This window comes from Tinamus guttatus, unplaced genomic scaffold (assembly GCF_059628265.1).
Source record: "Tinamus guttatus ecotype Peru unplaced genomic scaffold, ASM5962826v1 Tinamus_guttatus_pri_ptg000336l, whole genome shotgun sequence".
NCBI lineage: Eukaryota > Metazoa > Chordata > Aves > Tinamiformes > Tinamidae > Tinamus > Tinamus guttatus.
Genome location: NW_028288870.1, coordinates 1,138,682 through 1,166,159, shown reverse-complemented (window position 1 = coordinate 1,166,159; position 27,478 = coordinate 1,138,682). Strand labels below are relative to the sequence as shown.

At 40.1% G+C, this 27,478-nt stretch overlaps 1 protein-coding gene across 1 annotated transcript; it reads left to right on the top strand.

Moving 5' to 3' along the window:
• The first annotated feature begins 1,161 nt into the window (after positions 1-1,161).
• Positions 1,162-27,478, top strand: TXLNB (taxilin beta). Its single transcript, XM_088529683.1, has 9 exons — positions 1,162-1,248; positions 6,478-6,648; positions 12,307-12,501; positions 14,125-14,244; positions 20,112-20,186; positions 24,745-24,837; positions 25,380-25,475; positions 26,608-27,242; positions 27,273-27,478. The coding sequence occupies exons 1-9, from the start codon at positions 1,177-1,179 to the stop codon at positions 27,412-27,414; spliced, it is 1,599 nt and encodes a 532-aa protein (XP_088385809.1). The 5' UTR covers positions 1,162-1,176; the 3' UTR covers positions 27,415-27,478.

The following is a 27,478-nucleotide window of genomic DNA, read 5'->3' as shown; positions in this document are numbered from 1 at the left end:
GTTTTTTCTACCCGGCCTCTTTAAGTATGACTTTTCACCAGTCATAACAGCTAATGGTGCTATTATGTAGAATGGCAAAGTGGGAAGCTGCGGAATAAATTCTCTGCCATACCCAGGTTATTTTTCCTCCAGGAAACATCTGGACTCATCACAGTCCATATGCTTGTTCTTTCAAAGCATAGAATCTGTTCCCCTTGGCCTCAGCCTACATTAATTGAGCTAGAAAGAAGTCTACAAGATTTCATAAAGTTTGTCCTTTCTGCTTGGCAGCCACTAGAGAGCAATATTGTTACATTCTAGTCTAACTGTAATTTATTTACCTTCTTACCTTTAACCCCTGCTAATCTTCAAGCATCTCATTTGCATGAAAACTCAAATCCAGTAGCAGACTATGCCTACAGAAAACCCATCCTACAGAAAAGCCACTGTGGATCATTCTTACAGAAAATGGACTAAACATGGGACTCCAAGAACAAGCAGTGTTCAAGCTCCAGTTTGTATCAGGAACTGAAATTAATACCAAAAATATCAGCCTAGAAGCAGGACAACAATGTTTGCACAGTGATTTGTCTTATGTATGCCAAGATAGCTACTGGACTACTAATGTATTGTCTCTGGCATTCAGAATCTCTTCACCAAGTCAGGGAAGTGATTTACACCACTATCATGTATCTCAGGCCTGCTTAGTAACACCCACTGCTATCTGATTGTTTCCATCCTCACCATAGTGTCCATACCTAACTTATTCTTCCTAACCCATACAAGATACAAAGAAGAACAGGAGTTGAGTACACCAGCTTTATTTTGCAGCTGTGATGGATGAAGTGTTTGGGTCTTCTGGGCCCAGGTCCTTTCTGTCATATACCAGTCAACTGTGCCACATGCATGACCCAGCCATTTTACAAAAACTGTTAAATGAAAAGCAGATAATGTGAGACAAAGCTAATTCTTTTCAGTTGCACTAGGTGTCTATGTTCCATTAGCACCTTTAAGAATCTACCCTCATAGCTAGAAGATAGCACGTAACTGTGTTCTGGAATAGATGAAAATTCAAGCATATTTTTTTTTTCTTGGGGGGAGAAAGACTCTAAACATCCATAGGAATATCAGCAACAAACTGCCTCTACCATTAACTGTCTATTTCTTTTTTTTTAAGGGAAGGAAGCCACCCTCCTGATGCAAAGTTTGAACAAGCTGAATACACCAGAAGAGAAGCTGGACCTGTTGTTTAAGAAGTATGCTGAGTTGGTTAGTATAGCATTGGTTTTTTTTCTGGGCATACTGTTTATAAAGTAAGTTGTAAAAAACGTATGTCATGCAACATGGTCAGACTTCATTTAGTAGTAGAGTCTGTCCTATAAAATATGTCCCCAGATAATTCTGAGGGTTAAATGGCAAATTATGGATGTGCAGGCTATAAAAGAAAAATATAAGGAAGATAGGCTTGACTTTGGATTAAATCTGAAAGGGGAACTTGGAAAGTTGATGAGACAATATATTTGTCGTTCAAAATAAAGCTCTGTAAATATTTCTGGAATAATGGAGCATAACTGAGGGCATGGATTCACCAGTTGAGAGACTTCAGCCATAACAAAAAAAAAAAAAACTAGTAAATCTGTTTATTCACCACTATTGTTAATACACTTGCTGTAAGTTTATATATGTCTTTAGTACTGTGAGCATAATTTCATTTTTCAGAAATATTCTACTCTAATCCTCTAAATATCTTTTCATTCTTCAAGATCCACATGTTTTCCTGTCATACAAACTGCTCACTGCTTTCATTAACAGATTATCCGTGATTACTTTATACTAAATTCTCACTCCATGAGCCCCCAGTCCATTCACTGGTGTTCATATAATCTCAATTCTTGATGTAACAGGTATTCCAATAGGTAAATAACCTTTTAAACAGTGCTAAGTTAAATAAGGCACATACACAAAGCCTGTTCTCTGTCAGCATCTCTTCATGATTTTCCTTTTCCTTGCATCTTACATCATTTTCAACAGTAAAACCAAGTGGGTAGTGCAAAGTCTTCAATATTGTTTCACACTGCACTTAATTCTCATAAAATTAAGCAGTGGAGAGTTGGATGACATTACTGCAATCTAAGATTTCACATGTACTGTGAGCTCCCAGAAAAGGCGAAACCCCGATCATCCAAACCTTCTTCATCTTGGCCCACTTGGAGTAAATCCACTGTCTTATAAGGTGTTTGGACCTCAAGGGGACGTGGCTTCAGACTTTTCATCTGCAGGCAATGTGGATGCAACAAGGTTTGAATATTATAGCATAGCATTCAAGCCAACACTCTGGTATGGTTATTACATACAGACAGTTAATAAAGACAAGATAGATGCAGCCTTTCAGTAGCATGTTCTAATGCACAACATTCTAGAATGCCAGAGAATCCAAAAGCTGGGCTCATATTGTTCATCCTTCCTGACTCTGAACACTGCAGCCATGCACCCATGTACCTGCTTAAAAAGACTATTACTCTTCAGAAAAAAAAAATCATGTTGGAAGAAAAATACTATAGAGGTAAGAATTACAATAATATCATCAAAGACTTTGATACAGTTAGAGAAGAGAGCAGGTCAAGCCTGCGATTTAAACTGTTGTCAAGTATAGTGAAAAACAACAGAAATCAATAGCAGGTAATTTGTAAGTGGGTCTGCCCGAGGTTTTTATATCTCCTTCATGGTGTTCTTTCTTAGGCAGATTAATACACATGGAGGTCTGAAGGGTTTCTACATTAGCAAGCCAGCACAGAGAGGAGATGAGTGGAATCGTGTGACACTCCACAGCTGGCACTCTTACCTTTCCCTTCTACAAGTTTTAAATAATTCTGTATTTGCGCCTGTTGATTTAAACACATATCAATAATTTATTCAGAAGAGTAATAATACAAAGTTTGGTATAAAATGTTGGGCAGTAGAAAATCAGAAAACAGATTAGCCTGATCTGTAGTGCCTGTAATGATCAGCCTCTGAAACTAAACTAAAACATAGTGAAATGAACAGTCAAAGCCCCTACAACCATAATGTTATCCCTATAGCCATACCAGCTAACTGACTACCTTTCTCTGTTCTTTCCACACCTTTTGAGATGGGATATTTTGAGATCAAGGGCTTTCTTCTAAGTAGGGCTATACAGCCACAATTTGTACAAATCTTACAAATGAAAAGACTGCAGTATTTTGACAGCTTGTGGAGTACTGAAAAATGCATGTGCAGAACATTGGCTTTATAATTGGTTTAGTGCACAGATGTGTCCATGTCTCATCATAAACTGCTTTCTTTCTGTATGTATGTGTGTATAAAAACCTCTAATTTTATAAATTGGTTTCTGGCAATTTGTAATTTATCCTATGCTTAAAGGGACTTTATGTCCACTGATTAACTGAAATAGTACTTCTTTTATAATGTATTCTCTGCTGCATTGAAGCATTGCCAGAATAGAGTATAAAACATGGGCCATATTGACAGTAACCCATGCAGGAGAAGGTGCTGAAAGAAAACACTGGGCCTTCTGCTTTGTCAGCCTATATAATGTCACTAAGATAAATAAGTTAATAAATATAACTAAAAGCTTGTTGGAAAGTGCTTGCACTGCTCACTCAGCATGGCTGGGGGTAGTGTGATTAACAGCTTGTCAGCACTTAGTTGTCACAGTTGCCACTCTGCCTGCACCCTCGCGCCCATCCCAATTGCACACTTCAGGCCACTTTTTGCTTCTGATGAGTTATTTTCCAGCCAGATCAACTCCCTGCTCTGGTTAACTGCGTGTCTGCGTGGGTACTTGTTCTAGCACAGACCAGGGGATAGTGCAGCAATGTGTTTAGCTGAGAGGGATGCTGGAAATCTGGCTGACTTCAGACAGATTAAGTAGTAGTGGTGTTAGCAGTAATTTCAAAGGGTGCCTCTAAATAGGGTCCTATGCAAAGTCTGGACTTTCACGCTTGGCTATATGCTATTTAACTGTTAGCCCATTCCCTGATACAGTCTATAGCAGTGAGAACACTGCCTGGAAAGGCATTAGGGAATAGCATGGGCAATATTCCCATGCTATTAAGGAATAGCCATACTGCCCATGCTATTCCCTAATCGTGTGAATGAGGCTATGCCCTGTGGGGAGAGGAGAGGAAGAGAGCTTAGACATTTGGACGCGAGCCGTGCCACACTATTCACCATCAGAGAACATTTTTTCCACTGATACTGGCAGAGCTACTGGCGTAGCTGGGTTTAGTAAATCACACCGTGCTTTATTTTAGGTTTTACCTACAAATACTTGCTGCGCAATTCCCTGTGACCGGTTTAGTTTCAGTGGCCCTGAGGGTCTTGCAAGAACTGTATGATAATAAGTAAATGTGAATATTGTCATTGTCTGCAATGGCACCAAGACGAAAACTTTCTTAAAGCTCGGTTTCTTAAATCAAGAGTTTCTTTCTCTCGATCAGCCTGCAAAAATAAGGATTCCTTCTATTTACAGCTGTTTTAGCAAATGTTTCATCGTTTTTCATAATTTATGATTGGGAACCTTTTTTATTATTATTTTATTTTATTCCTATTTATCAGTGAATTCCTTTATTCAGTGCAAAAGTAGCATCATATCTTAGATATTCCTGGAAACTTTCAAATACAAATTTCTAAGCCAAATCATTTTTAAAGAAAAAAAATGCTTGGAAGACTTTTCACTTCACAATTAAGACCTATTTCATTCTCAGCCCACTCTCTCAAGCACAGCTTGAGTGAATCATCTGAAATTTGGACAAAGCATTATCTGCTAACCACAGGCTGTGCATGCAAAATGTGGAGTAAAAAGAACCTTTTTTGTGTTCTTAAAAGGGATGTGGCAAGGGCCAAAATCAAGCTTATAAAGAAAAACAAATCTCAGCCTTAATTACAGAGAGGCTATTTTTTTTCCTACAATACTAGAAAAATGGTTTCAGCTAGTGGAGCTTGATTAGATTTAAAAGCCCTATTCTATCTATCAGGGGTAAAACCACTCAACAATACACATGCTGAAAGTTGAGTATAAACTTCAAATATACTTCAAGCTGGTGATTGCATTGCTTTGTAATATGACTAGCTATGATTTGATTGATAATACACAGAGCTCTGTACTGTAGGCATAAATTACAGAACATCTGCAGAAAACATATCATCGAGCACAGAAAGTGTAAAACATTATTCCTGATGACTGTCTTCTCGTTTGAGCTGTGTATCATTTACCTGCACTCCCAAACTTACCCAGTCTTACTATAGATAATAATTAATACTAATAGCACCCTACTATTATATGTTGTAATGCTAATAATAACATTATTATTAGGGTTTGCATATTGCAGTCATCAATAACTAGAATATATTTGGTCTTTAGAAATCTCTTACAATGTATAGGTATGGCTGTAGTACAGACAGCAGGCCTACTATAGGTTGACATAAAAGAAGAAATGTTTAAAAGCTTCAGCAGGAGAAAGCTTCTTGGACATTTCTGTTTCTGATTCATTTGCACTGCACCAGATTTTTCAAAATAGCCAATAAGAGCCCTATGTGGGAAGACAGTCTCTATGGGACTGCTACTAGCAATTCTGTTTCTAGCTCTCTATATCCTCAAACACAATAACACACACCCTGCTATCTCTTTAGGAAACTGGAGTTATGCATCCACAGAAATATGCATCCTGGCCCATCCTCATGACATTCAACAAAGGCAAGTGCAGGGTCCTGCTCCTAGGAAGGAATAACCTGTATAGGCTGGGAGCTGACTTGCTGGAGAGCAGCTTTGCAGAGAAGGACCTGGGTGTCCTGGTGGACAAGTTAACCATGAGCCAGCAACATGCCCTTGTGGCTAAGAAAGCCAATGGTACCCTGGGGTGCATTACACGGAGTGTTGCCAGCAGGTTATGGGTCACGATCCTCCCCTCTGCTCAGCCCTGGAGTCCAGTCCAGGGCTCCCTAGTATAAGAGGAACATGGAGCTACTGGAGAGAGTCCAGCACAGAGATACAAAGGTGTTCAGGGCACACGAGCAGCAATGAGGACGGGCTGAGAGAGCTGGGCTTGTTCAGCCTGTAGAAGAGAAGACTGAGAGGAGCTCTTACCAATGGGTATAAATACCACAAGGTAGCGTGTCTAGAGGATGGAGTCAGAATATTTTCAGTGCTGGCCAGCAATAGGTGAAGAAGCAATGGGCACAGACTGAAGCACAGGAAGTTCCACCTGAATTTGAGGAAAAACTTATTGACTGTGAGGGTGACAGAGCACTGAAACAAGTTGCCCCGAGGTTGTGGAGCCTCCTTTTCTGGAGGTATTCAAAACCATTTGGACGTGATCCTGTGCAACGTGCTTTAGGTGACCCTGCTTATGCACAAGGGTTGGATTAGATGATCTTCCAAGGTCCCTTCCAACCTTAATCAGTATGAGATTCTATGACTTTCTTTCATTTTCCACTTTATTTTGTTTTAATCGCTAGCTTGAAGAGCATCGTGCTGAGCAGAAGCAGCTCAAGTACCTGCAGAAGAGACAGGCACAGGTCATCAAAGAGAAGGACCAGCTGCAAAGCGAACACAGCCGAGCGATCCTTGCCCGCAGCAAGCTGGAGAGCCTGTGCCGGGAGCTCCAAAGGCACAACAAAAACCTCAAGGTCGGTGGCTTTATCGAGGTGCCCAGCAGTTTGAAGGAAGTAATTAGCACTTCGCCATGTTGAGTGAATATAAATTCGAAAAGCACATTTACATCTGCATATACAGGATGTAACTATAGTAGTCAAGCTTCAGCCTAGTCTTCGGGCCTATTTACACTAAGGTGTTTACGTTCCGTCCTTGGAAATATCTATGAGCTTTTGAATGTTGACTTCATCTACATTAGCTGTAAGTCATTCCTACATTATTGGGGAGCTTAGTGTAGAAAAATCAGTAGTACTAGCAGAGCAATTCTGGTGAATTTGCTTTGGCAGATTCTCTTCTGCCTTCTGCCAAGGATTACTGCCATGTGCCAGGCTTGGCTGTGAGAAGCACACCTATCGCTCCAGCTCACAGTCCAGCTCGAGCCTGCCTTTAACACCAGTGTAAGCTAAGGAGCGGGGCTGAGAGCCAGGTTGCCTGGGAACAGGCGCATGCTCCCTGTGCTGACTGCTGTGGCATGGCAAACTGGGGCAGGCAGCTGGGGAAATTCATTTTTTAAGACATAGTAGCTAGGTTTTCCAGAACTTATCTTACTTACACATGCATGGCCAGAATAAAATACGACCAAATGAAAATGAAATTTGAACAAAATATGAGCAAATTAGGGTGACAGAGCACTGAAACAGGCTGCCCAGAGAGGTTGTGGAGTCTCCTTCTCTGGAGATCTTCAAAACCTGCCCGGATGCCACCCTGTGCCATGTGATCTAGGTGTCCCGGCTGGAGGGGTTGGACTAGATGATCTCTAGAGGTCCCTTTCTACCTTACCCATTCTGTGATTCTGTGAAATTTAGTGTTTTTTCTATAAAGGACTCACAGGGGGCGGTGGGTATTTTTCATAGAATCCACTTGGGCATTTGCAAATGATCTGTGAAGGATAGTCAGTCAAGATACTCACCTCAAGACATTAAACTTCAAAACAGGAAGATTGCTGACACAGCATAAATTGTCTCAATTGTGAGAATTAGCTTGTAAAGGAAATTTTCAGAACTGTCAAAGGGGCTGGGATACATACCATATTTGCTGATTACTGGGTGCATTATGCCATTTAAAAGTGAAATTTATAATATGATCAAGTTTTTTGAAAAGTTTCAGGTTTAAGAAATATGCTTCTGGTGTGGTCTTTTTCTGAATACAAGTTAAGGAGGTTAATGTTATTAGCATATAAAAGAAACAACTAGTTTGATCTATTCAAAATCCTTCTTATGTGAAGATATAGTTATGTATTGAATTACATATATGAATTCTCAGAAGCAAGAATCTTACTTAATTTAATCTCCATTCACTGTAATAAATTTTCTTTCATTTCATAAGTGGTCATAGGTTTATTGATTTCATTGTTAGAAAATATCATTTGTCTTTTATCTTTGCATTTAGATAGTTCACTATGTGTTTCATCTTTACATTTAGGCAAGCCTGAACCAATTTTTTAAATGGAAGAAATGTTTACATTTGGCCACTTCTTTCTTAGAAGTTTAACCTTTTAGTTTAACAGAGAATATTAGCCTTTGTCTGGTTCTTATCCTTTCAGCATGAGAAAGCAAAGTTAAATAAGACAGTAGGACAAAATATATTTGCAAAATGAATAAGGATTAAAACAGTAAATAAAGGCTTCTTTGTCCAGTTTTATCTGTCTAGTAATTGTACCGTGGTTCTCAGAATATTTGTCTTTAAGCTTTACCTTCTGGAGATCTGTGAATCTTCAGAATCTTATCTTCTCTTTATTTAAATAAATGTAATTTCCTTTTGCTTATGACTGCACTGGGAGGCCCCAAAACAGGAGAATCCACATGTGTTATTTTTAAAATCCCATGCTTAAGTCATTTTTATTTTGTCTTCTTGGCAGGATAGAGAAGCTGATTCATATTTTTTTTTAGCACTTGGGATTAGCACTTTCAGAGTGGAAAACAAAAAACTGTAGGAGATTTTGTCATTTCGAAAGCAAAGAGAAACCTGGCCTACTCTGAATTACAAGTTTTCTCCTTTGACTTGCCAGGTGGTACATTATATGCATAACACGTCATGTAAATGTCATCTTTAGTCATCTAGTGCATGGAATTCCCATTAATTGGAGATCAGTGCAGCTAAGTGGTGATGAATATGCAATACAGAGCTGCAGATCAGAGAAGAAAATTTCTGGTTAATATTGGATGCTGGCTCAAAATTTTACTTACTTACAGTCCAGCCATTCGGTTTATTTCCTTGTGGTTACACTTCATAGCAGAAAACAGATGTTTAATTCTCCCTCCAAGAAAAGCAGAATAAAAGTCCTTGAAATAATAGAATGTATTCCCACTGCAATACAGAATAACCCTGCTAATACCAATAGAAACTAATTTCTCCGTATTGTGTTCATGTTTGGTCAATCTCCTTAATGTGCTTCAGAGAGAGATCAGGACCAGAGATAATCCTGCTCTTCTAGTTACAAATTATTTTGCATTGCAGCGAGTGATAAATTGCAAACTGTAAAATAGCCTCGTCATAATTTTACAAGGTTTTATCAATGTACTTTTATACTTCAGCAGTGGAACACAGGAGAGTGTTATCAATACCACAGTAGCATATGACTATACCTTTAACAGGAGAGAAACAGAGCACAAGAAGATCAAGAAAAGACAGAGGAAAGGAGGAAAAGGACAACCAGAACTCTAAGAACTCCAGTGCAATTTTTTTCTTGCTCATTGAAACTGAATGTTTAATTTAAAGCTATTATTAAAGCTATTAACAGAATAAGCACAGGCTGGAGCAATTAATGAGGCCAAGCATGGTTTGCGCAGTATGAATTGACCATGATGATGTTGGGATGAAACCTTCCAAAATACTCTTCTCCAGCACAATGGAGCAGGCAGGAGCACAGGACTGTGCACATTTACTTCAGGAGTAACAGCAGTATCATTAAAGAGAAGTCAATATTCAGTCTTCCAGTATATGAAAAAGCTTAAGGATATTGCTTTACAGAACAGGGTCTGGAAATCGAAAAGATAAAGAGATCTATTGAATGGAAGGGCATTCTCTCAGGTAATTGGGAGATGTATAAGCAAATATTTAGGCTGCAGTCTGGTGATAACATACCTGGGGAGGTGATTTGAGGTCTGTCGGACAGTGTCTGACCATTTTCAGGTGGAAGACAAAATAGTACTCTGCAGTTCTAATTGCAGGGATCCCACCAGCCTGTCCGTGGTTCCAGTGCAGGTACAGTTTCAACTATATGCTTGTACAGCTAGTAAAACCTTGGATTTCAAGCACATGCCTCCAAAGACCAAACTACTCTGATGCTAGTATCAGAAATGCCTAGAAATATCTGAGATTGGAAGCATATTACAGGAGGGAGTACTCAACAGTACAGTTAGATGGGCAATGGCAACCTCTCAGTCATCTCCACTACACGGGCAGAGAAGAAGACCCAAAGACTTGTTTTCCTTCACCCAGTGAAGAAGCAATGAGTGCAGATCCCAGCACCGTGGAAAAACTGCAGGCTGCCTTTCTTCCAAGCCAACTTCCTCTCATCCATGCCCACCATTAATTTATAACTACAATTGCAAGGATTTAGTAAATTGCTAGTATTTTATGAGAGATTTTGAGCTCTCTAGGGCACTCATCAGCTTTCCAAGGCAAATATTCTCTGGCTTTACCTTTTAAGGAGAAGAGGTCTGTGCCTCTGTGCTCTCAGCATCTTTAACCAATATTTTTTGTTATTCTCTTTGCGCTTTGTATAATTATTCCTCCTCTGAAAAAGAAAGGAGCAAAAAATAAGATCCTGTGTGTTAGCAGATGCATTTTTTTTTAATGATTGCTGCTGTCAGGATGTCTCCTTTCACCGTGTAACAAAACTATTTGGTGTGTCTTACATGCAATGCACAGACCTTTTTTTTTATTATTTTATACTCAGCTGGATTTATTACTCCAGTGAACTTTAAATCACAGCAGCGTCACAGCTTCATAACACTGTTTGGTGTATTGAAACAATGTGTTTTTGAGGAAAGGTGTTTTGAAACTCTGGAATAGGACTCCAAACATGCAAGCTCAATTTCCTACTTTGACTCCTTGAAAGAACCTGGCCACTCTTCTGCCTGTGCAAACGTTATACAGAAGCTATGCAGAAGTTATACGTCTAAAACAGTTGATGCAAGACACCTTCTAAGTAACATTTTAAGTTCAATATTAAGGATAATCAAAAAGTACCAGAAATGCAACATTGGTTAATATCTGGTTAAGCAACATGTTTCAGGTAATTCAAAATTATTCTTTTTTTTTTTTTTTTTTTTTTTTGCTGAAAACTTAGAGAGAATCTCTTTTGTCTTAATGTATAATTTTTGTGCATATAATTTCCTCAAATATCAAACCAGAAAACCTCAAATCTTTTGTCCACCTCTTATGAATGAAATTCCCTCGGGTTCATACTTTACTTCACTATTTTTATGAATATGCACATATGTTCTTGTGCAAATGCAGAGCAAAGCAGGATTTCAGAGTGATTTCTGTGCACTACTGTATTATTAGCACTAATAATTATCCCCAGTAACTTTCCTCCTGTCATCTATGACATTGTCTTTTATACCACTTCCAGTTTGGCAAAAGCACATATGTTCTGTACTTCCAACAGCAGTTGTTCAGGATCAGTTTTGTGTTTTGCATGTTAAGTAGAAACTGTCTGATTTAGTATTCATACTACTTCAAAAGTAGGACCTGGATCAACACCTTTTATGTCACATTTGCAATATAAATTATATTCCATTAGTCAGCTAAGGCTTTATTCAAATATACTTATAGGAAATATCCATACGCAATGTTGTCAGAGATTTTTATTTGAATTACTGAGGTAGCTGAAACCTTATTAGAGCATGCCACATATATACCATAGAATGTTTTCTCAACATGGTTTCAGCATGATTTGTAACTACAGGAGTTATGGTACTAACATTGTATATAATGGTTATAGTCTCTCCAGAAGGAGAGACTGTCCCTTTATTTCCAAGTAGGAAATAAAAATTGTCTGTATTTCTTGATCAAAAGCTAATAATCTGGATTCCTTCTGCATTGTCCTTTATATTAAAAAAATCCAGATAAAAAAAAATCCGTCAGTCTTTCTCCAGGTAAAAATCTTATTCTCTTTCATGACTCTAAGAAATGGCCCACGATTTTTCCTTGATTTAACTGCCTATTAATTAAGGCAAGACTGAGGAACTCGGTTGGGATCTGTAGAAAATTTCTCTTAAAAAAATGAAACACAAAGACCATAAATTTGATATTAGGATTTCTAGTTAACAGAAAGCATTTTTAAAGGGTGAATCTCCAATTCAATCAAGGGTTTTGATAAAAAGCCTTTGACTACTATTGCTAAATATCTTCTTCCAAATTCACTTTAATCTGAGAACTCTGATCTACATCCGTCTTTGTAAATGCAAATTCTTGGTTTCCTAATTTTTTCAAGATCCCTGTGTCATTTGTTCTTTAAATTTAGAATCATGCCTAATGCCGGCATACATGAAAAAAAGAAAATCTAGAAAGCAGACGTGTATAATCCTTCAGAGAAAGCTCTTACAATGCTCTGAAAGCCTATCTTGTTGCAATTGCTTATTATGTGCCTTATATTTCTACCCTCTCCACAATTCTAACAACAGGAAGAAACGATTCAGCGAGCACGGGAGGAAGATGAGAAGAGGAAAGAAATAACTAATCATTTCCAGGGCACGCTTAGTGAAATCCAGGCTCAGATCGAACAGCAAAGTGAAAGGAACATGAAGCTGTGCCAAGAAAATACAGAGCTGGCGGAGAAGCTCAAGAGCATCATCGATCAATATGAGCTCCGGGAAGAGGTGAGAGCAACACACGGCCTTCCCGAAAAGGCAGAGCGGGAACGCGGCCTTCCAGGGGAGCGGGTTCATGCAGCACCTCCCCGCTTGCTGCCATCTCCATATTTTGTGGCAAGACTGTGGGTAGCCTCAACAACGCTTTGCAGTCTCATCCAGAGCAAGTCAAAGGGACTCAGCATGGCAAAAAACAGGCAGAGAAGAACATGGCCTGACAGGTGAAAAGTTTGTCATTGCTGCGGACCAGGGCTGAGGCCAGACTCAGGCCCGTGAGGTGCCTCTTACCACCCTTGTCCTTTGTCCCTGCTATCTCCAAGCCTCTCTCTTCTGGCCTTTTCCCATACCAGGGGGTGAAGAGGGGCCGGAGCACAGATGTAGGGTCTACGGGATGGGAGGGAAAGAGGGAGCACAGCTCCTGACTCCTCACACAGGGCTTGCTGAGAAGCCCTGCCCTCCCACAAATGCTTCAGCCCTACCCTAGATGCAGGGGATCAACAATCAGGAGAAAGGAGGCCCTGTGCAATCTGAATTCTTCTTTTGCAGGCTGTAATGTTCACCGTAAAATCTATCAGATAGCAGACAGATGGAAAATTATTCCTTCTGTAAGCATTAGAGCTGGTCAGAAAATTCTGACACACAAAAAAACTGCAGCAAACTACCAGATTATTTTTTGTGTTGATTTTATGACAAACCCTAGCAAATATCACAGTGGGTCTTTTTAGTGTTTGTAATTATGTTTATTGTGAGTTTCATTGCAGCCAGACAACATTAGCGTAGTGAATAAAACATAAGTAATCTGTCCTTACAATCTGGAATGCCCGAAACACTCGTGTCCAGATATGTTACATCATGTATGAAATCTTACATTGAAGGATACAAATGTGCATTCCTGTCTTGTGGTTTCTGTCAGAAGAAAAGGGTAAAGAAAATGAATGTTCTTAAAATATTTACTCCAGTGAATTTTATCCACATGCAGCGAACGTGAGGAGGACTATCAGCGTGATTGACTTCAGGGGGCCACTATGGAGCCAGACACTTTAGAAAGCAAAAGACACCCCCAGTTCATCAGTTCTGATGTCCTGTTCATCACCAGTTGCATAATTGCAATCAGATACTACCTTTTGTGTGTGAGGCCAGAGCAAATGGAACAAACTGGGCATATATCTACTGAGAAGCTGGTATGAGCCGTGCACGTACACCGAAGTGCTGCAGATGCAGGCACAGTATGTCTTTTAACCCATTTATCTGCCCAGTGGCTTAGGTCTCCTGGCCATTTAACGGCCTCCAAAAAATATGCTTACTGCAACTTGATTATTGATGAGCAACTATTCAAGCTTAGATTATACTGAATTAACGAATGATGCTACAGCTCTCAACAGTGGCAAAGGTGCTGTGGGTGTCTTTTCTGTTTTGCTATTGTAAGACAGGTCTCCTTTCCTATACAAATCCTGGAACAGTTAGTTCTTATCAGTACTGCAGTTTTTTAGAAAAGCAATAGGTCGGGAGCCTTGCTGTTTTGCAATATTTTTTGTCTTATGAGTGTTCCAGTAGATAGCTGTACATGTATGAGCACGAAAGCCTGCGTACATAATTGAACCTGCACATTCAGCAGATTTTATTTTCTTACAGCACCTTGATAAAATATTTAAGCACAGAGAACTTCAACAGAAACTGGTGGATGCCAAGTTGGAGCAGTCTCAGGAAATGATGAAGGAAGCAGAGGAGCGACACCAGAAAGAGAAGGAATATGTACCTATCTTTCTAATCTGTCTGTCTGTCTTTGGTCTAACATTCGGTCAAAATCAGCCCTGCATGCCATGATATATTGTTTTTTCAGGTCCAAGGTGTGATACAATATAAGGGAAAAACAAGTTTTTACTGCTGCTTGTCAATGCTCACTGTAAAGGAACATCCTCTGAAACACTGCTTTCGTTAGCATATACAGTTTTTTAAAAAAAACGCAGATTGCTCTAGCTAAGTTGCCATTATTATACAATATGCTTGGTTAGACAATGCCATTACTTTTCAGACTGCACTGCTACTCGACTCTCCATCTCCTCATATGATAAATGAACACATTTAAGCAATGAAAGGAGAACAAGACCATGTTATTAAAATGAGCACCATAAGCACCAGCATCCCTTAGGGGCCAGCAACAGTTCTCTGCCCTTGCTCAGTGCCTCCCTGGATGTCCTGCCATGGTGCTGGTTTTGCTAGGAAAGGAGGCTACATAAGTTGCTCGCCTCCCCTTCTCTTTTGCAAATGTTATCCTCCTCTCGTCAACCTGTCAGTGACTGTTTGAAGCAGAAACTTCTTGGGTTAGCTAAGTAGTTTAATTGGCTGCTCTAGCCTACCCAGTCGGAGTGATAAGCCTTAGCAGGGGTCAGCAAAGAGCAGGTCCAAGCAGCATGTCCCCACCAGGCATGCAAGGATCTGTAGGGTGGCGCCTGCCTGTGGCTTCACACATTTTCACCTAATCAAACCACAAGTATTTTTCTCAGGCTGCCTGGTAATTTCACAGTAATATGAACATCTACCAAGGATCAGTGTTGAACACTGACATCTGGTCACTTTTCTCAACAGTGACAGCAGCTGAGACTACTTACAGAGGAGCATCAGGGCTCAGGGAAAAAGGAAAAAAAAAAACACAAGGAAAAAAGTATTCTTTTTGCACCAAGAGCAGTATGAGAGAGCTCAACTGAGAGTATATTTATCCCCACACAATATCTGAAGATATGTTACTATAAGCGTAGTCAAAGTATCCCAAAATATGAATGTTTCCCAACATCCATAGTATACCAAATATAGAGATCTCAAATATGAGTATCCCAAAATGTGGGGCTTTAAACACTTTGGACAGAGCACAAGGAAAACACAGATATATTCTTAATCAAATATAGCTCATAAGAACACTATTCCCTTTAACTATACTGCTCATGCGCCTGGGAGACAAACTTCTCACCTTTACTCACAGCTAGGAACCAGGAGGGAAGAGGAGACAGGATTTCTCCAGTTCCACATCTTCCTGCTGCTGCAGAACAATTTTGGTCCCAGCTGAGTACTCACTTGCAATGTTGGGGACTACATAAATCTAGAACTCCAAATTTCTATAATAACAATCGATACTTAGTAGATTCAAACGCTAGGAAACATTTCCAAGAAATCCCTTCCAAATCCCTGTAGCTCTTTATAGCTATAAACCAACTCAAACTGACTCAAGTCTAGTTGGTCATGGGCTAGCAATTAGTTACATTTACCCATGGCTACATCCACCTGTCAAAACACAGATTTTGCAGGTGATCTGAGCACCTCTCTCACAGAGGTACTTTGTTTAATGAGCTCAGAAAGTCTATCCTGACAGTTATACAACTCACTCATATGTGGTAAGGAAAACTCTTTGCCATACCTGAAAACTCAGTCGCCAAATGTTGTATTATTCCAGATAACAAATATAACACAGTAGGCAAATTTGGGCTTACTTTCCTGATGTGATTGTGAATTTTTTCCATGAGTCCCAAATTTCAGATACTGAGAAAAAAAATGTCAAATATGGGACATTGAGTCTGTGGAGAATTAATATACACAGCCTTTCCTTGTTCCCTGTCACATTGCCTCAAAGGCAAGTCCATGTACTACATTGGAGCTTATACCTGTTTGTCGGAAAGCTCCACAGAAGGATTGCAAAGTAACCTGGGGAAAAGGCTATAGTCAGTGTTTGCTGAGTGTAGATAACTGATCTTATAGAACCAATAGATCGCAAAGAATATGAGCTTTGGGGCTATCTCTGCTGCCTATGACTGTCACAGACTATCATAGCCAACATTCCTCTGTATATTTTAGCAGAAGTGATAGACAGTTTCATTCTTTCCATTTCTTATAAAGTAGTGAAACTCATCGTCATCTAAATTCAGGAGTGGGAGATTTTCTTTGTGGCTATGTATGACAAGACCTATGAAATAATAGGTTCAAAAAACAACTAAAAAGCCATAAAGTAGTGGGTGTATAATGATATACATTGTGTTCAAATAATTTTATGCACACTATCCAAGCTAAAGCACAAAAACCCTGCCTTTGAGGTAATTTGGTAATGTATTACTAATATCACCTCAGAGCAAGGCAGATTTAGCCAGAGAAGGTAAGACACTGGCCAAAAGCCATGCAATGAGTCAGTATCAAAACAGGATTAGCATGTCATGATTCACCACTGGTAGCCCAGCACCCAGAAAACTAGCCTACACTTGTCTCCCACCTGAAGCTTGTTGATGAGCTCTTGCTTCCACCCATCCAGCTACTCCATGTAGGGGTGTGTGTGCATACTTATATGAAACTGAGGTGTTTCTGGGAGTCTTTTCGTATACTTGTACCTCATTTCAGTTCAGCATTGTGCAAAGGCAGCACTTTTCAGCATTTCTGGGAAAGGTCTTCAGTGGTAACAGTTCTCTTCATACCACTTTTTACATCCTTGTGCATGACTTTGCTGCAGGAGTTTTCAAACATTTTTAAAATATTTTTTTTCTATTCTTTTATCTGTATGATTACTCCTTGAAGGCTTACTTTGATGTCTTCTTATGAAGTTCTTCCATGCAGGAATCTTTGCTCCTATAAAAACTTCTTTACCTCATTCAGGGAGAGACATTGCCTTTGTGCATGGCAGCTTATCAGGCTGTGGTCAGACAGGACATCTCTGTGTTGGTATGATTCACTCATTGAAAGAACCCATGACCACAATAATATGGCATCTGTGTTTCTTTTAAATGCTGTAAAAGTAGAAAATAGCATTTTCTGGAACATCTGGTGATTCCACAGTGTTCTGTTTGTCAATTCATGCAGCAAAGAATATGATTCTCTAGACATGGAGCAGCGTTTCATACTGTGCAGCCTTCCTCAAGGTTCGGTCTGACCTAAAGATGTGATTTCACCATCATCCTCTAGCTGGTCAGCATTACTTGGGCTCCTTCAAGATATAGTGTGATTTTAGCACTCATAATACAAACTTCTATGCACAGTTAATTGCAGTTTAGAGCCTCTGTGTCTTTCCAGAATGTGATAGGAAGGTATCGATCAGATATATACATAACTGGACTTTGCAAACACTGGTAGCAAAAAGGGAAGTCAGAGTTTCACTGAATCAGTCCCTGGATCTATGTCACAGAATGAGAATGTATATCCTTTGGGGATGGCCCTTTCCACTTGGAGCATGATGTGACTGGGCCTCCAGCAGCTGTCATAGCTCTAATAATACAGTGTAACATCACTACACTTAACTGCAGTGGTGTTTTGTAAACATGCCATGCAATATTTATCCATTTCTTTATACTTCAGCCTCCTTGTTACCACTTCATAGACTATTAATGAATGTATCAGTTCTCCTGATTCAGTTTCTCCCAGCCTGGTATTTGCAGATGACCTCAGGCTGCATAAGAGAACATGTTAATTTGAGCAAGCTGCTCTGCATCTTGCTTCCATTATAGGAGGGTTATTTAATTCTTGGATCTTAACTGGCCACAGAAATTAGGTGGGTCAATAGCAGAAAAGCAGGATTTTGCTAACAAGTGAAGGAAGTAACTTTTATTTCCCTTCTCTGTCCATCTGTCCATCTTACTGATATTGTATTGGGACAGAAGACACGAGGCAAAGGGTAAGGGTGACAACACACAGGGGTGACATCTTCACTATCCAAGATGCAGGCAGTAACTCTGGACTTATCTAGAGATAAACCCAGATTTAAAAAAAAAAAAAAAAAAAAAAACAGTCTTTGGAATTAAGGACTGGCCTAGAGACTGTGTGGCTCTGAAGGCTATTCTTTAAATCATTAAATCAAGACTCCCGGTAAATCTCCCCAAAGCAAACAGATATCAGAGAAAGATAAAACTTTAAAAAAAATCCAAATTTAATAAAAAAAATAAAGGATTTGCTCCTATTTTACCTAGAGCTACTCATTCCATCTCTTTTTACTGGATATGACATGCTGACACCATCTATTTGAAATTTTGAGATCTTAGTCAACAAGATCTAAACTCAATAATTCAACTCCTATCTTCACTGAAAATAAACATTACATTAAAATAACAAAATAAATGTCAAGTGGCAAGTAAAAAGCAGATAGACTGTAGTGTTTCTCCATACAGTTCATAGCTAAGCTGTAAAGAAAGCACTTTAAAAACTTAATGGGTTCAAATCGAAAGGCCAAATGCTTGTAAGAAATTTTTTTTAAGGATAAAATATATATAGGCAACAAGTCTAATTCAGGTAGCCTCTGTGCTCCAAGTAGGAAAGGGAGAGAATTCACTATTTTTCATTTGTTCAATCAGTATTTTTAGGTACACAGTCACATTTTTTGTCAGGTGATATTCAAGTAGTTTTCCTGAGTTCCTTCTAATAAAATGAGGCTTTTATGAATGATCAAATAAATATACCTTCTGTGTGCAGCTTTACTCACCTTTCTTTCCCAAAACAAGAATGAGATTTACTGATTTATATATTAGACTCTTACTCTTAATATACTTTTTCAGAGCCCGTTGGTCTTATTTTAAATGGTACAATTAATTCCAACATAAGAGCGTATTATGGTAAACTAAATAGTTTATATCTCCTTTCTCAAGCTATCATTAGCATTTTTTTTTCTAAAATAGCTTTTCTCTTATCAATAAAAGTAATGCTTAATAAACGTTTGGTCAGTGAGCCAAACTCCTTAACACTTCACTAAGTAATTCCTGAAGTACTGATGAAACCAATTGCTAGGATATTACTTTGGAATAGTAATATATATGGAATAGTAATATATGACTTTGGAACAGTATTACTTTGGAATATTGAACTTTGGAAGTGCTGATTCAGAACTGCAATCTTAAGTTTTTCGTTTTTTTTTTTCATCAAGGAAAGTGTAAAACTCATTGCTACAACTCGCTCGGCCTCAACTGAGTCTCCTGTGTGCAACTGACACATCCAAATGCCATTTTACTAAAGACCTTGAGCCAGAGATAGTGTCTTCCCAGGCACAGCCAGGGATTAAACTGCAATCAGGCTCTTTCTGGGCTGCCTCTTTGATCTACATGAGGCATTTGTCACACTGCAGTGGGATCCTCTGCAGACTGCACGTTAACACAAATAAAGCCCTAAGATAACAGGCACCAGAGTTACTCTCTTTCTAAAAGCTTCCAGCTATTGCAGTTTCACGATGCTGAGTCCTTATTGTTAATGCAAAAGGGAGGCTGCCATCTACACGACAGCAGAGGTGAAAGAACTGAAGGCGTTGTAGGCAGTCTCTGGAAGTCTGATGGAGACTGCTTGGTTAACACTTTAGTGTTAACACAGTAGTGTTAAACACTACACACTTTAGAGCACAATATATGCTCACTTTATTCCAGGCAGTTTGCAAATTCCTATTCAAATATATCTTTTTTATCCAAATGCCCCATTCGTTCTTCCAGATAGCACTAAATATTCTGTCTCATGTACCTCCTCTTGATGCACTCACAGGAGTGCTAAATCCCTCCCCTTATTGAGGTGCACGGTGGTAAAGGCCGTATGTGTGGATGATTGGGAATTGGATGATGACGATCTACAACTGGCAAGTCAGGGATTTAACACTTTTCTCTCTGTTGCCTGAAACACAGCTCCTGAACCAAGCTGCAGAGTGGAAGCTCCAGGCCAAAATGTTAAAGGAACAAGAGACTATCCTACAGGCACAGGTGACGTAGGAGAGTGGATTGCATGGTGTGCCTTTGTTTGCCCATTTTTAACCCATTCCAGGTAAAGTATCCAAACTGCTTTCTGTGTTTCCGTCTAACCTCATTCTGCATCACACAGACTAGTAGGTTCATTTCAAGCCAATCATAAGGTAATGCCCCACATGGCAGATCATGCTGTTGAGTTTATGAGTGTTTACAGTACTCAACCGCACACTGATGTGGGTGCCTGAGCTAGATTATTCACCATAATTTTTCTTTGGGTGGATTTCTGATCCAGCAAGCACTGAAGTAAATACATAACTTGAAATACATTTGTCCAACTAGAACCAAAATGCTCTTTCTTTCTTTTCTTTCTTTTCCCTTCTGGATGGGGGTTTGAAGGCTGAATTTTCATTAGCTTCAACAGGAATTTGTCTTCTGAGGACTGATACAAATGGCCTTCCAGGATTTCAGTATTTATTCAAGGTTTGAAACATTCAGTAAAATAAAATGACATTCCCAAAGTACATTAAAAGTCATGCTGGAGTGAAAGGCAGTAAAGACCGAGAACTAGGCAGCAGGTAAGAAACTACACTTTGACTAGCAACACAGCAATCAACATTGAATGTGAGATAATAAAGTGCTATGCCAGACTTCCACATCAAAAAGAGACGACATCAGCTGATTTTCCTAGATTTATGGAGGCTTTTCTTCTAAATACCACCGAGAATGGTCATCCTTCAGTAGAGCTTCTGGAGCAGTCAGTCCTTCAGCTCCCTGCAGCCACTCATCTCTTCACCCATGAGCCAGGCTCCTTCTCACACTGCATCCCCTTCCCACCCATGGCTCACAGGGCATCTCACTGCAAAGCTGTACCAGCTCTGCCCTTGCAGTGGGCTAATTTCCACTTGCCAAGCAATCAAGTAAGGATAGCGTTAAACTGGCAATCTGGAAATATGCTAAGAGGATTTTGGTGCTTCAGGTGGCTTTTCAAAGGCCACAATAAGCAGGTAGCACAGTGAAGAACATTGCAAAAATGGCGACTGACACCAATCTGACAGGTTCTGCAATCAAACCTCAAAGGCCTCCAGCTGAGTGTGTCACAATTGCAAATCTGCTCCCAATTTTCTCAGAGTGGTTTTAATTAAACTTTTATGTTCACCTAGAAAGAGTTTTGTATTTAGGCAGACCTCTGTAGCCAGTTTAATGAAACTGAAGGTTTTGATAAAAAAACAGAATATATTAAGCATACATTTAAAATAGCGAAATTGTTTTTGAAAAAAAAAATCAGTTGAGCAAGCCTGCAAACGTTGATAATACATGTGTTTCTTGCAGCCTTTCTGACATGAAAATGAAGGTATTTAGTTGCCAAAATGAAACACATATTTAAGTATTCTTCTCAAGTCTGAGAGCTCTGTCACTTTCAAAGCAGCCTCCACTTGGAATTACTGGGAGATATTACTATTATTTCCAGTACAGTAACGCGGAAGGGCCTCCCTCATGGATCAAATGCCAGTGTGCAAACACAAAACAAAAAGGGTGTACTTGATACCAAGAAGAGAAAACAACCAATGGATTTTAGTGGAGGAAAGAGTGCATAAAAATGAGAGGATATTGGTCAATGTGACAAGAAGAAGCTATAAAACGCTCCTAACGGTATTTTATAGCAAGCAAGATACCTCTCCATTTTAGAGCTCGTCCTTGAGCTGAAAGGAACCAGAGGGCATTAATTTCTTGCTTGTCAGTCTCTTTGGATGGCACAGGAAGCTGGACATGGCTGAATCCGGTTCTTCAAATGGTTACAGGGATTTGGCACAGGTTCATGGATTACACAAAACTGTGATGGTGCTTTCCAAGATGATGCAAACCCTCCCCATTGCTTATGCTGACTCTTGAAGCTTCATGTTTTGAAACAAAACAAGGAGATAAAAACTGAGGCCTTTAACTATGGTAGTCAGCATAATATAAGTGCCTGAATACGACAACTGAGATGTAAATGCAAACTGAATGTAAAAAGGTTGCAGGGAGTCCTTGCTGCAATGCCAGCCTGGAGGTCACCTTCAACCTAAGGCAATGTTAAAATGTCCCCTTTTCCTGCAGCCTTACACTTAAATTCATACCTGCCCAGCAGTGCTCCCTGTTGCTCACTCACGGAGGAAACCTGCAAGGACGGGTGGTCCTTGTGTCGCTGACGGGGGATCACAAATACACGCTCACAGGGACAGACATCTCCCACAGTCTCTTCCCAGCTACTATAAAAACATTCACTCATTTATTATTCAAATTTAAATTGCAGGAGGCATTCTTTGTGTGATAGTAGTGCCTAGGGCCCCAGCTGAGATTTTGGTTCAAACCAAAAAAGTTTTTAATGTAATGAAAGAACAGGCAAATTTGGGAGGGAAAAGCAAAGACAGGGAATTGGGGTGACTTTTTAAGAGCGCAGCTCTAGGCTAGAAGCACCAGTTTGCCTACCCCCCTCCTTTTCCTCACCCCCTCACCAGGAACTTCTCATACTCCAGACACCTCAATCTGTATCAGTGTCCCACTTACAGTGTGGCACGTGGGCTGCCAAAATAAATCCTTATGAATTTATGTTTATGCATATGTCACAGCTCCGGCTACAGCACAGTATAAATAAATACATGTGTGCAAGCTTCAAGTCAGCTGGATCCAACACGGGCTCCAGAGAGATCTGCACAGCTTAACTTTCCATGCACTTCCCCAGCGCAGTAGGGAAGAGCTGCAGCAGGGGTGCATTCCCCAGCACCTAACCTAGGTAACGTTAACTCAGCACTGGCACAGGCACATCACGCTGCAACCGCCACAGTCATGTACCCTGAAGGGCACAACTAACCAGAATCACCATAAATCATAATATATCTGACTCCCAAATCAGAATTAAACCACACCATTATTAGCAATATTTCCTACACTGTCTTTTTCTGACTAGCTGAATAAAAGTGTCCAGGGACAGTGGTATGCTTGCTGACACAAAATAAAATAAAGGCTCCTATTCAATCACTTAGTTGCTTCCCTGCAGGTACGACAAAGGACAGGCACCCTCTAGCCAAATGTTCAAGTCCCACAGGCTGCTTTTGAACCTCTCAATGCTCAGTGACCACCCTGCCTCTGCCAATGTATGTTACGTCCATCACTCGTTTTCTAATGAGAGTTGTCAGGCTGGACAGAATAGTTGTCTGACCGTGTCAGCGTTGTCGGGGGACACTGTCCATTGCTCTGGAATCAGAGTAAGTGCTGGAATCTGATCTGATTTTCTTTTTGGACAGGCAGATAGCTGTACTCTATTTATTTAGCGCCCTGTTTGTTTACAGTGTTTTAAAAATGATTTCCCAGAAAAACAGGAAAAGTGAAAAATAAGGGAATATTGCAGAACAGTTGAGCTAAGATCTTTAAACTCCATTTTTCAAAAGCATCCACTGAGTTTAGATATAAAAATACAGCTTACTGACAAAACCCAGTCACAGATGAACTTTTATATGGCTAACATAGTGGGTAAACTGATAGCAAAATAGGGAGTTAGAACAGTCTTAAATCTGGCACATTGCAACAGATCTGCTTTCTGCTCTGCTTCATGAAGCACAGTGGAATTGGCACAGGAGGCTGCCAGGGGATTGCTCTCCCTGCCTCTGCCAGCCCTGCCTGCAGCTTTGAGCCGCATATGTGCTATAAAGAAGAGCTGACAAGATGTCCTGTCGAGTCATTGAAGCCGCAGTTCAGAGATGTGTCTCAATGCAGTGGCTCAGGTAGCGCAGGAAGGATGTTCATCAGGGTACCCAAGAAATCAGCCAAATAGTTGAGTTAGGCTATATCAAGCTCTTTGCCTAAACCCTGCCAGAGCTCACAAATCCCGGCTTAAAGTTAGAGGAGGGATAAGTCTACACAGCAAAGTGAGGCTGACTTTTAACCTAAGCACTGGACTTCCCTGATTCTTACCATAAACTGATCCCACCTCCTGGTCCTGCACAGCATCAGTGGTTGCAGGAGCTCAGGTTAGTCCTTGTCCACTCATTCGCAGCCCAGTGCACCCACAGACACAGCTTAGTTGCCTCTCACGTTAGAGATTTCTGCTCTACATGTTCTCCCAATAGTCCTTTCCTGCAGTTGTCAGCATATACAATTGTATACAGAAATATATACAGGGTTTGGGAAGAAAGGAAGGGAAGGGATTTTTTTTCTGGCTTTGCTGTCCTCCTCTTGGAAATTATGCACAGAGTTATTTAAGGGAAAGATTTCAGAAGTCTCCACTTTTGGGGAATTCTTTCACTTCTGGGCATCCTGCATAAGTCACCTGCATAAGTTAAAGTGCAATAGTCAAAAAAATTGCGTGCCACAATTACCAGTCTTTTTTAAATCACTGACCTGAGTCTTTCTAGTCTTCCTCATCTTACCTTTCTGTAATAGAGGAATCATATTAGTTTGCAGCCTTATAAAGATGCAGAGAATTTAAATTCCCCGGTGTTTGTGCTTCATGACATATTCTACCAAAATAAGGTATCATCATTCAGTTTGCCCTCCTGGAGACTCAAATTATTGTTTTTTTCTGTTACTTTTAATGTAGATCACTCTCTATTCTGAAAGGTTTGAAGAATTTCAGAAAACATTGACCAAAAGCAATGAAGTGTTTGCCAGTTTCAAACAGGAGATGGAAAAAGTGAGTAAAAGCCTATTTCTGACCTCCATGCTAGATACACTCCTTTTAGGTTCTGACATTTCTTACTGCAATAATTTTATCTAGGGTGGGGACATTTCTGTCCATTTTGGAGAACAACAAACTCATCAGTGTCCAAATAAGGTTTCGGGAACATTCAGCCATAAGAAAGTATTAACATCTTATTTTGACATTTTGCATATATTTTTCATTTCTCCTCTGATAAAGAGACAAAAATAATAATAATTCCACCTTTATTTTGTCTTTTGTTTTTGCATTAGTTGGTATTCTGTATGTTGGCTGCTCTTTTAAACATGTAATTAATTGGTCCTACTTTGGGACTTCAGACTAGAGGCTGAAAGTTATATGGCAGAAATTTAAAAGCAAATCCGTCCCTTAACATAAATTATTATTTAGCATAATCTTTACAGTTGCTGATAGTCAAGTTATCAGTACAACCGAAAACCTAAGTAAAGACGCTACCCTAATTTCATGTGCTATGTAGAATTAGTTCTGTGAACCAGCTTTTCTTCCTGCTTCTGTAGATGACAAAGAAAATGAAGAAGCTGGAGAAAGACACTGCTACCTGGAAATCCAGGTTCGAGAACTGTAACAGAGCATTACTAGACATGATTGAAGAGGTGAGCAGTCTTTTTTTTTTTTTTTTTTTTTTTCCCTCCTGATACCTCTTCTGCCACCTAATGCTTTTAAGGGCAGATGAGATGACCTGAACCTGACAAAAGTTGATGAAAAGCTTGTTCTTTCTTTTAAGGGTTCCTTTTCAATCTATCTTGATAATGAGACGTTTTCAAAGTAAATGACAGAAACCACAATCACGATCAACTGCTGGGTCTTTTAGACTGTATGTAGAGACATTCATTATGTCCACAAGAAACTGAGTTATGTAATACTGTGAATTCTAAGTGCTTGGAAAATGCATGATTGTTAATGCTCTTACGCTGAAATAAGTTGGCATTAGTCCACTTAATGCTACTTTCTTTTTGCCTAAGAGCAGCCGCTGATGGAATTAATGTGCTCCAGCTAATGAACTTTAAATTCATACCTTTCATTAATTTTCTGTGTAGGAAAATTCTAAAAGCCAAAAGCAAGTACTGTGGTTCACCATAGTTTTAATCAGGCTGCCATAGAGGCATTGCAGAGGAAATTAGTAAGCGTTGTGGAACTCATTCAAACAAGATAAGAGGCTTCCTGAAATTTCACCCCAACCATACACTGAATTTGGACCAGGTCTTTTCTGAGTTAGTTTTGAAGCTCCAAGGTGCTACTATTTCTCTGGACATCTGTATCTCTTGATTTGTCATTGAGTATAGAAGCAAGAAAGTGTTTCAATTCAGGCTGCTATCACAGAACCTACAAGCAAAATAAACCAGAAGTATGATATAGCCTGTGTCCCCATAATTCCAGCCCAGTTCCATCTGAAGTCTAGATAAGCTTTTGTGTGGTTTTCTGTACAAACATCTGGCATGTTCTTGCATCTCTCCAGATCATTAACAGGTATTCCAGCACATATTTATGTGTGAAATTGATCTGAACCTGTAGGAAGAATGCTAATAACCCATGGTAACAGTAGTGAATTTCCTCTCAAAACTTCAGTGCTTAAGATCATTATTATTTTGGAGTACTTCATCAATGTGCTACTTTTCAAAGCTCTGTGAGGGATGCCTAGGTCTGAAATTATTTCCTAATTGCCAGTTCTATCACTGAAATGCATACGCATGAACTCAGGCTGTGTCTTTATGTCTTTGATCACAGAAAGCCATGAGGTCCAAGGAATATGAGTGCTTTGTGTTGAAAATCCAGAGGCTAGAGAATCTTTGCAGGGCTCTGCAGGAAGAGAGGAATGAGCTGTACAAAAAAATAAAACAAGCCCAGCTCCCTGAAGAGACAAATGAAAACGACATCTCTGAAGACGATGCTGATATGAGCCCCTCCTCCTCCGAGACGGCTTGTACTGAGCTGCCCACTGCTGACCAGAACATGCTGAAGGATCTGGCCAGAGCTTTCATGGTGTCCCACACTGCAGAGAAGTCCCTCCCGAGTGAGACCAGCGCTGCGGAGACCTGCGACACTCAAACTTGCAATGCTCCTTCTCCCATGGCATCAGAGGTCACCTCTCATCTCACCCCATGCCCAGAGGCCAGCAGCTGCTCTGAGCAGCCCAGCACAAGCGCATCGGCACCCGCTAAACATGTGCCCTCACCAGTGCCCCTGGAGAACGCACCAGCACCCCCCGAAAACATGGCAACACCCACCGAGGACATGCCAAAGCCCACCGAAAGTGTGCCTACACCCCCAGGAAGAGCACTAACACCCACAGAAAATGCGCCTCTACCTGCCAAGAGCGTGCCAGGATCCATGGAGAATATGCCAGAGCTCACTGAAGACACGTCAGCAATGTCAGCACCCACTCAAAACAGGCCCGCTCCATTTGAGAATATGGCCATATCCACACAAGGTGTGCTGAAAGCTGCAGGATGTGCAGAAGACCCGGTGGACCCGCCTGTTCAAGCTCAGTCCACAGAGCAAGCAGCCTATACAGACATGGAAGCAGTAGACTGAAGTCACTGCTGTGTTCAGGGCTGTCTTCTGCAAACCATAGCTCTACTTTGTCCCCAGATCTGAA

Excerpts from the sequence above, each read along its gene's own strand:
- TXLNB (XM_088529683.1), top strand. The coding sequence starts at position 1,177 with ATGCAAAGTTTGAACAAGCTGAATACACCAGAAGAGAAGCTGGACCTG. Across the intron at positions 12,502-14,124 it reads AATATGAGCTCCGGGAAGAG|CACCTTGATAAAATATTTAA; the intron begins GTGAGAGCAACA and ends ATTTTCTTACAG. Across the intron at positions 27,243-27,272 it reads CCAGAGCTCACTGAAGACAC|GCCCGCTCCATTTGAGAATA; the intron begins GTCAGCAATGTC and ends CACTCAAAACAG.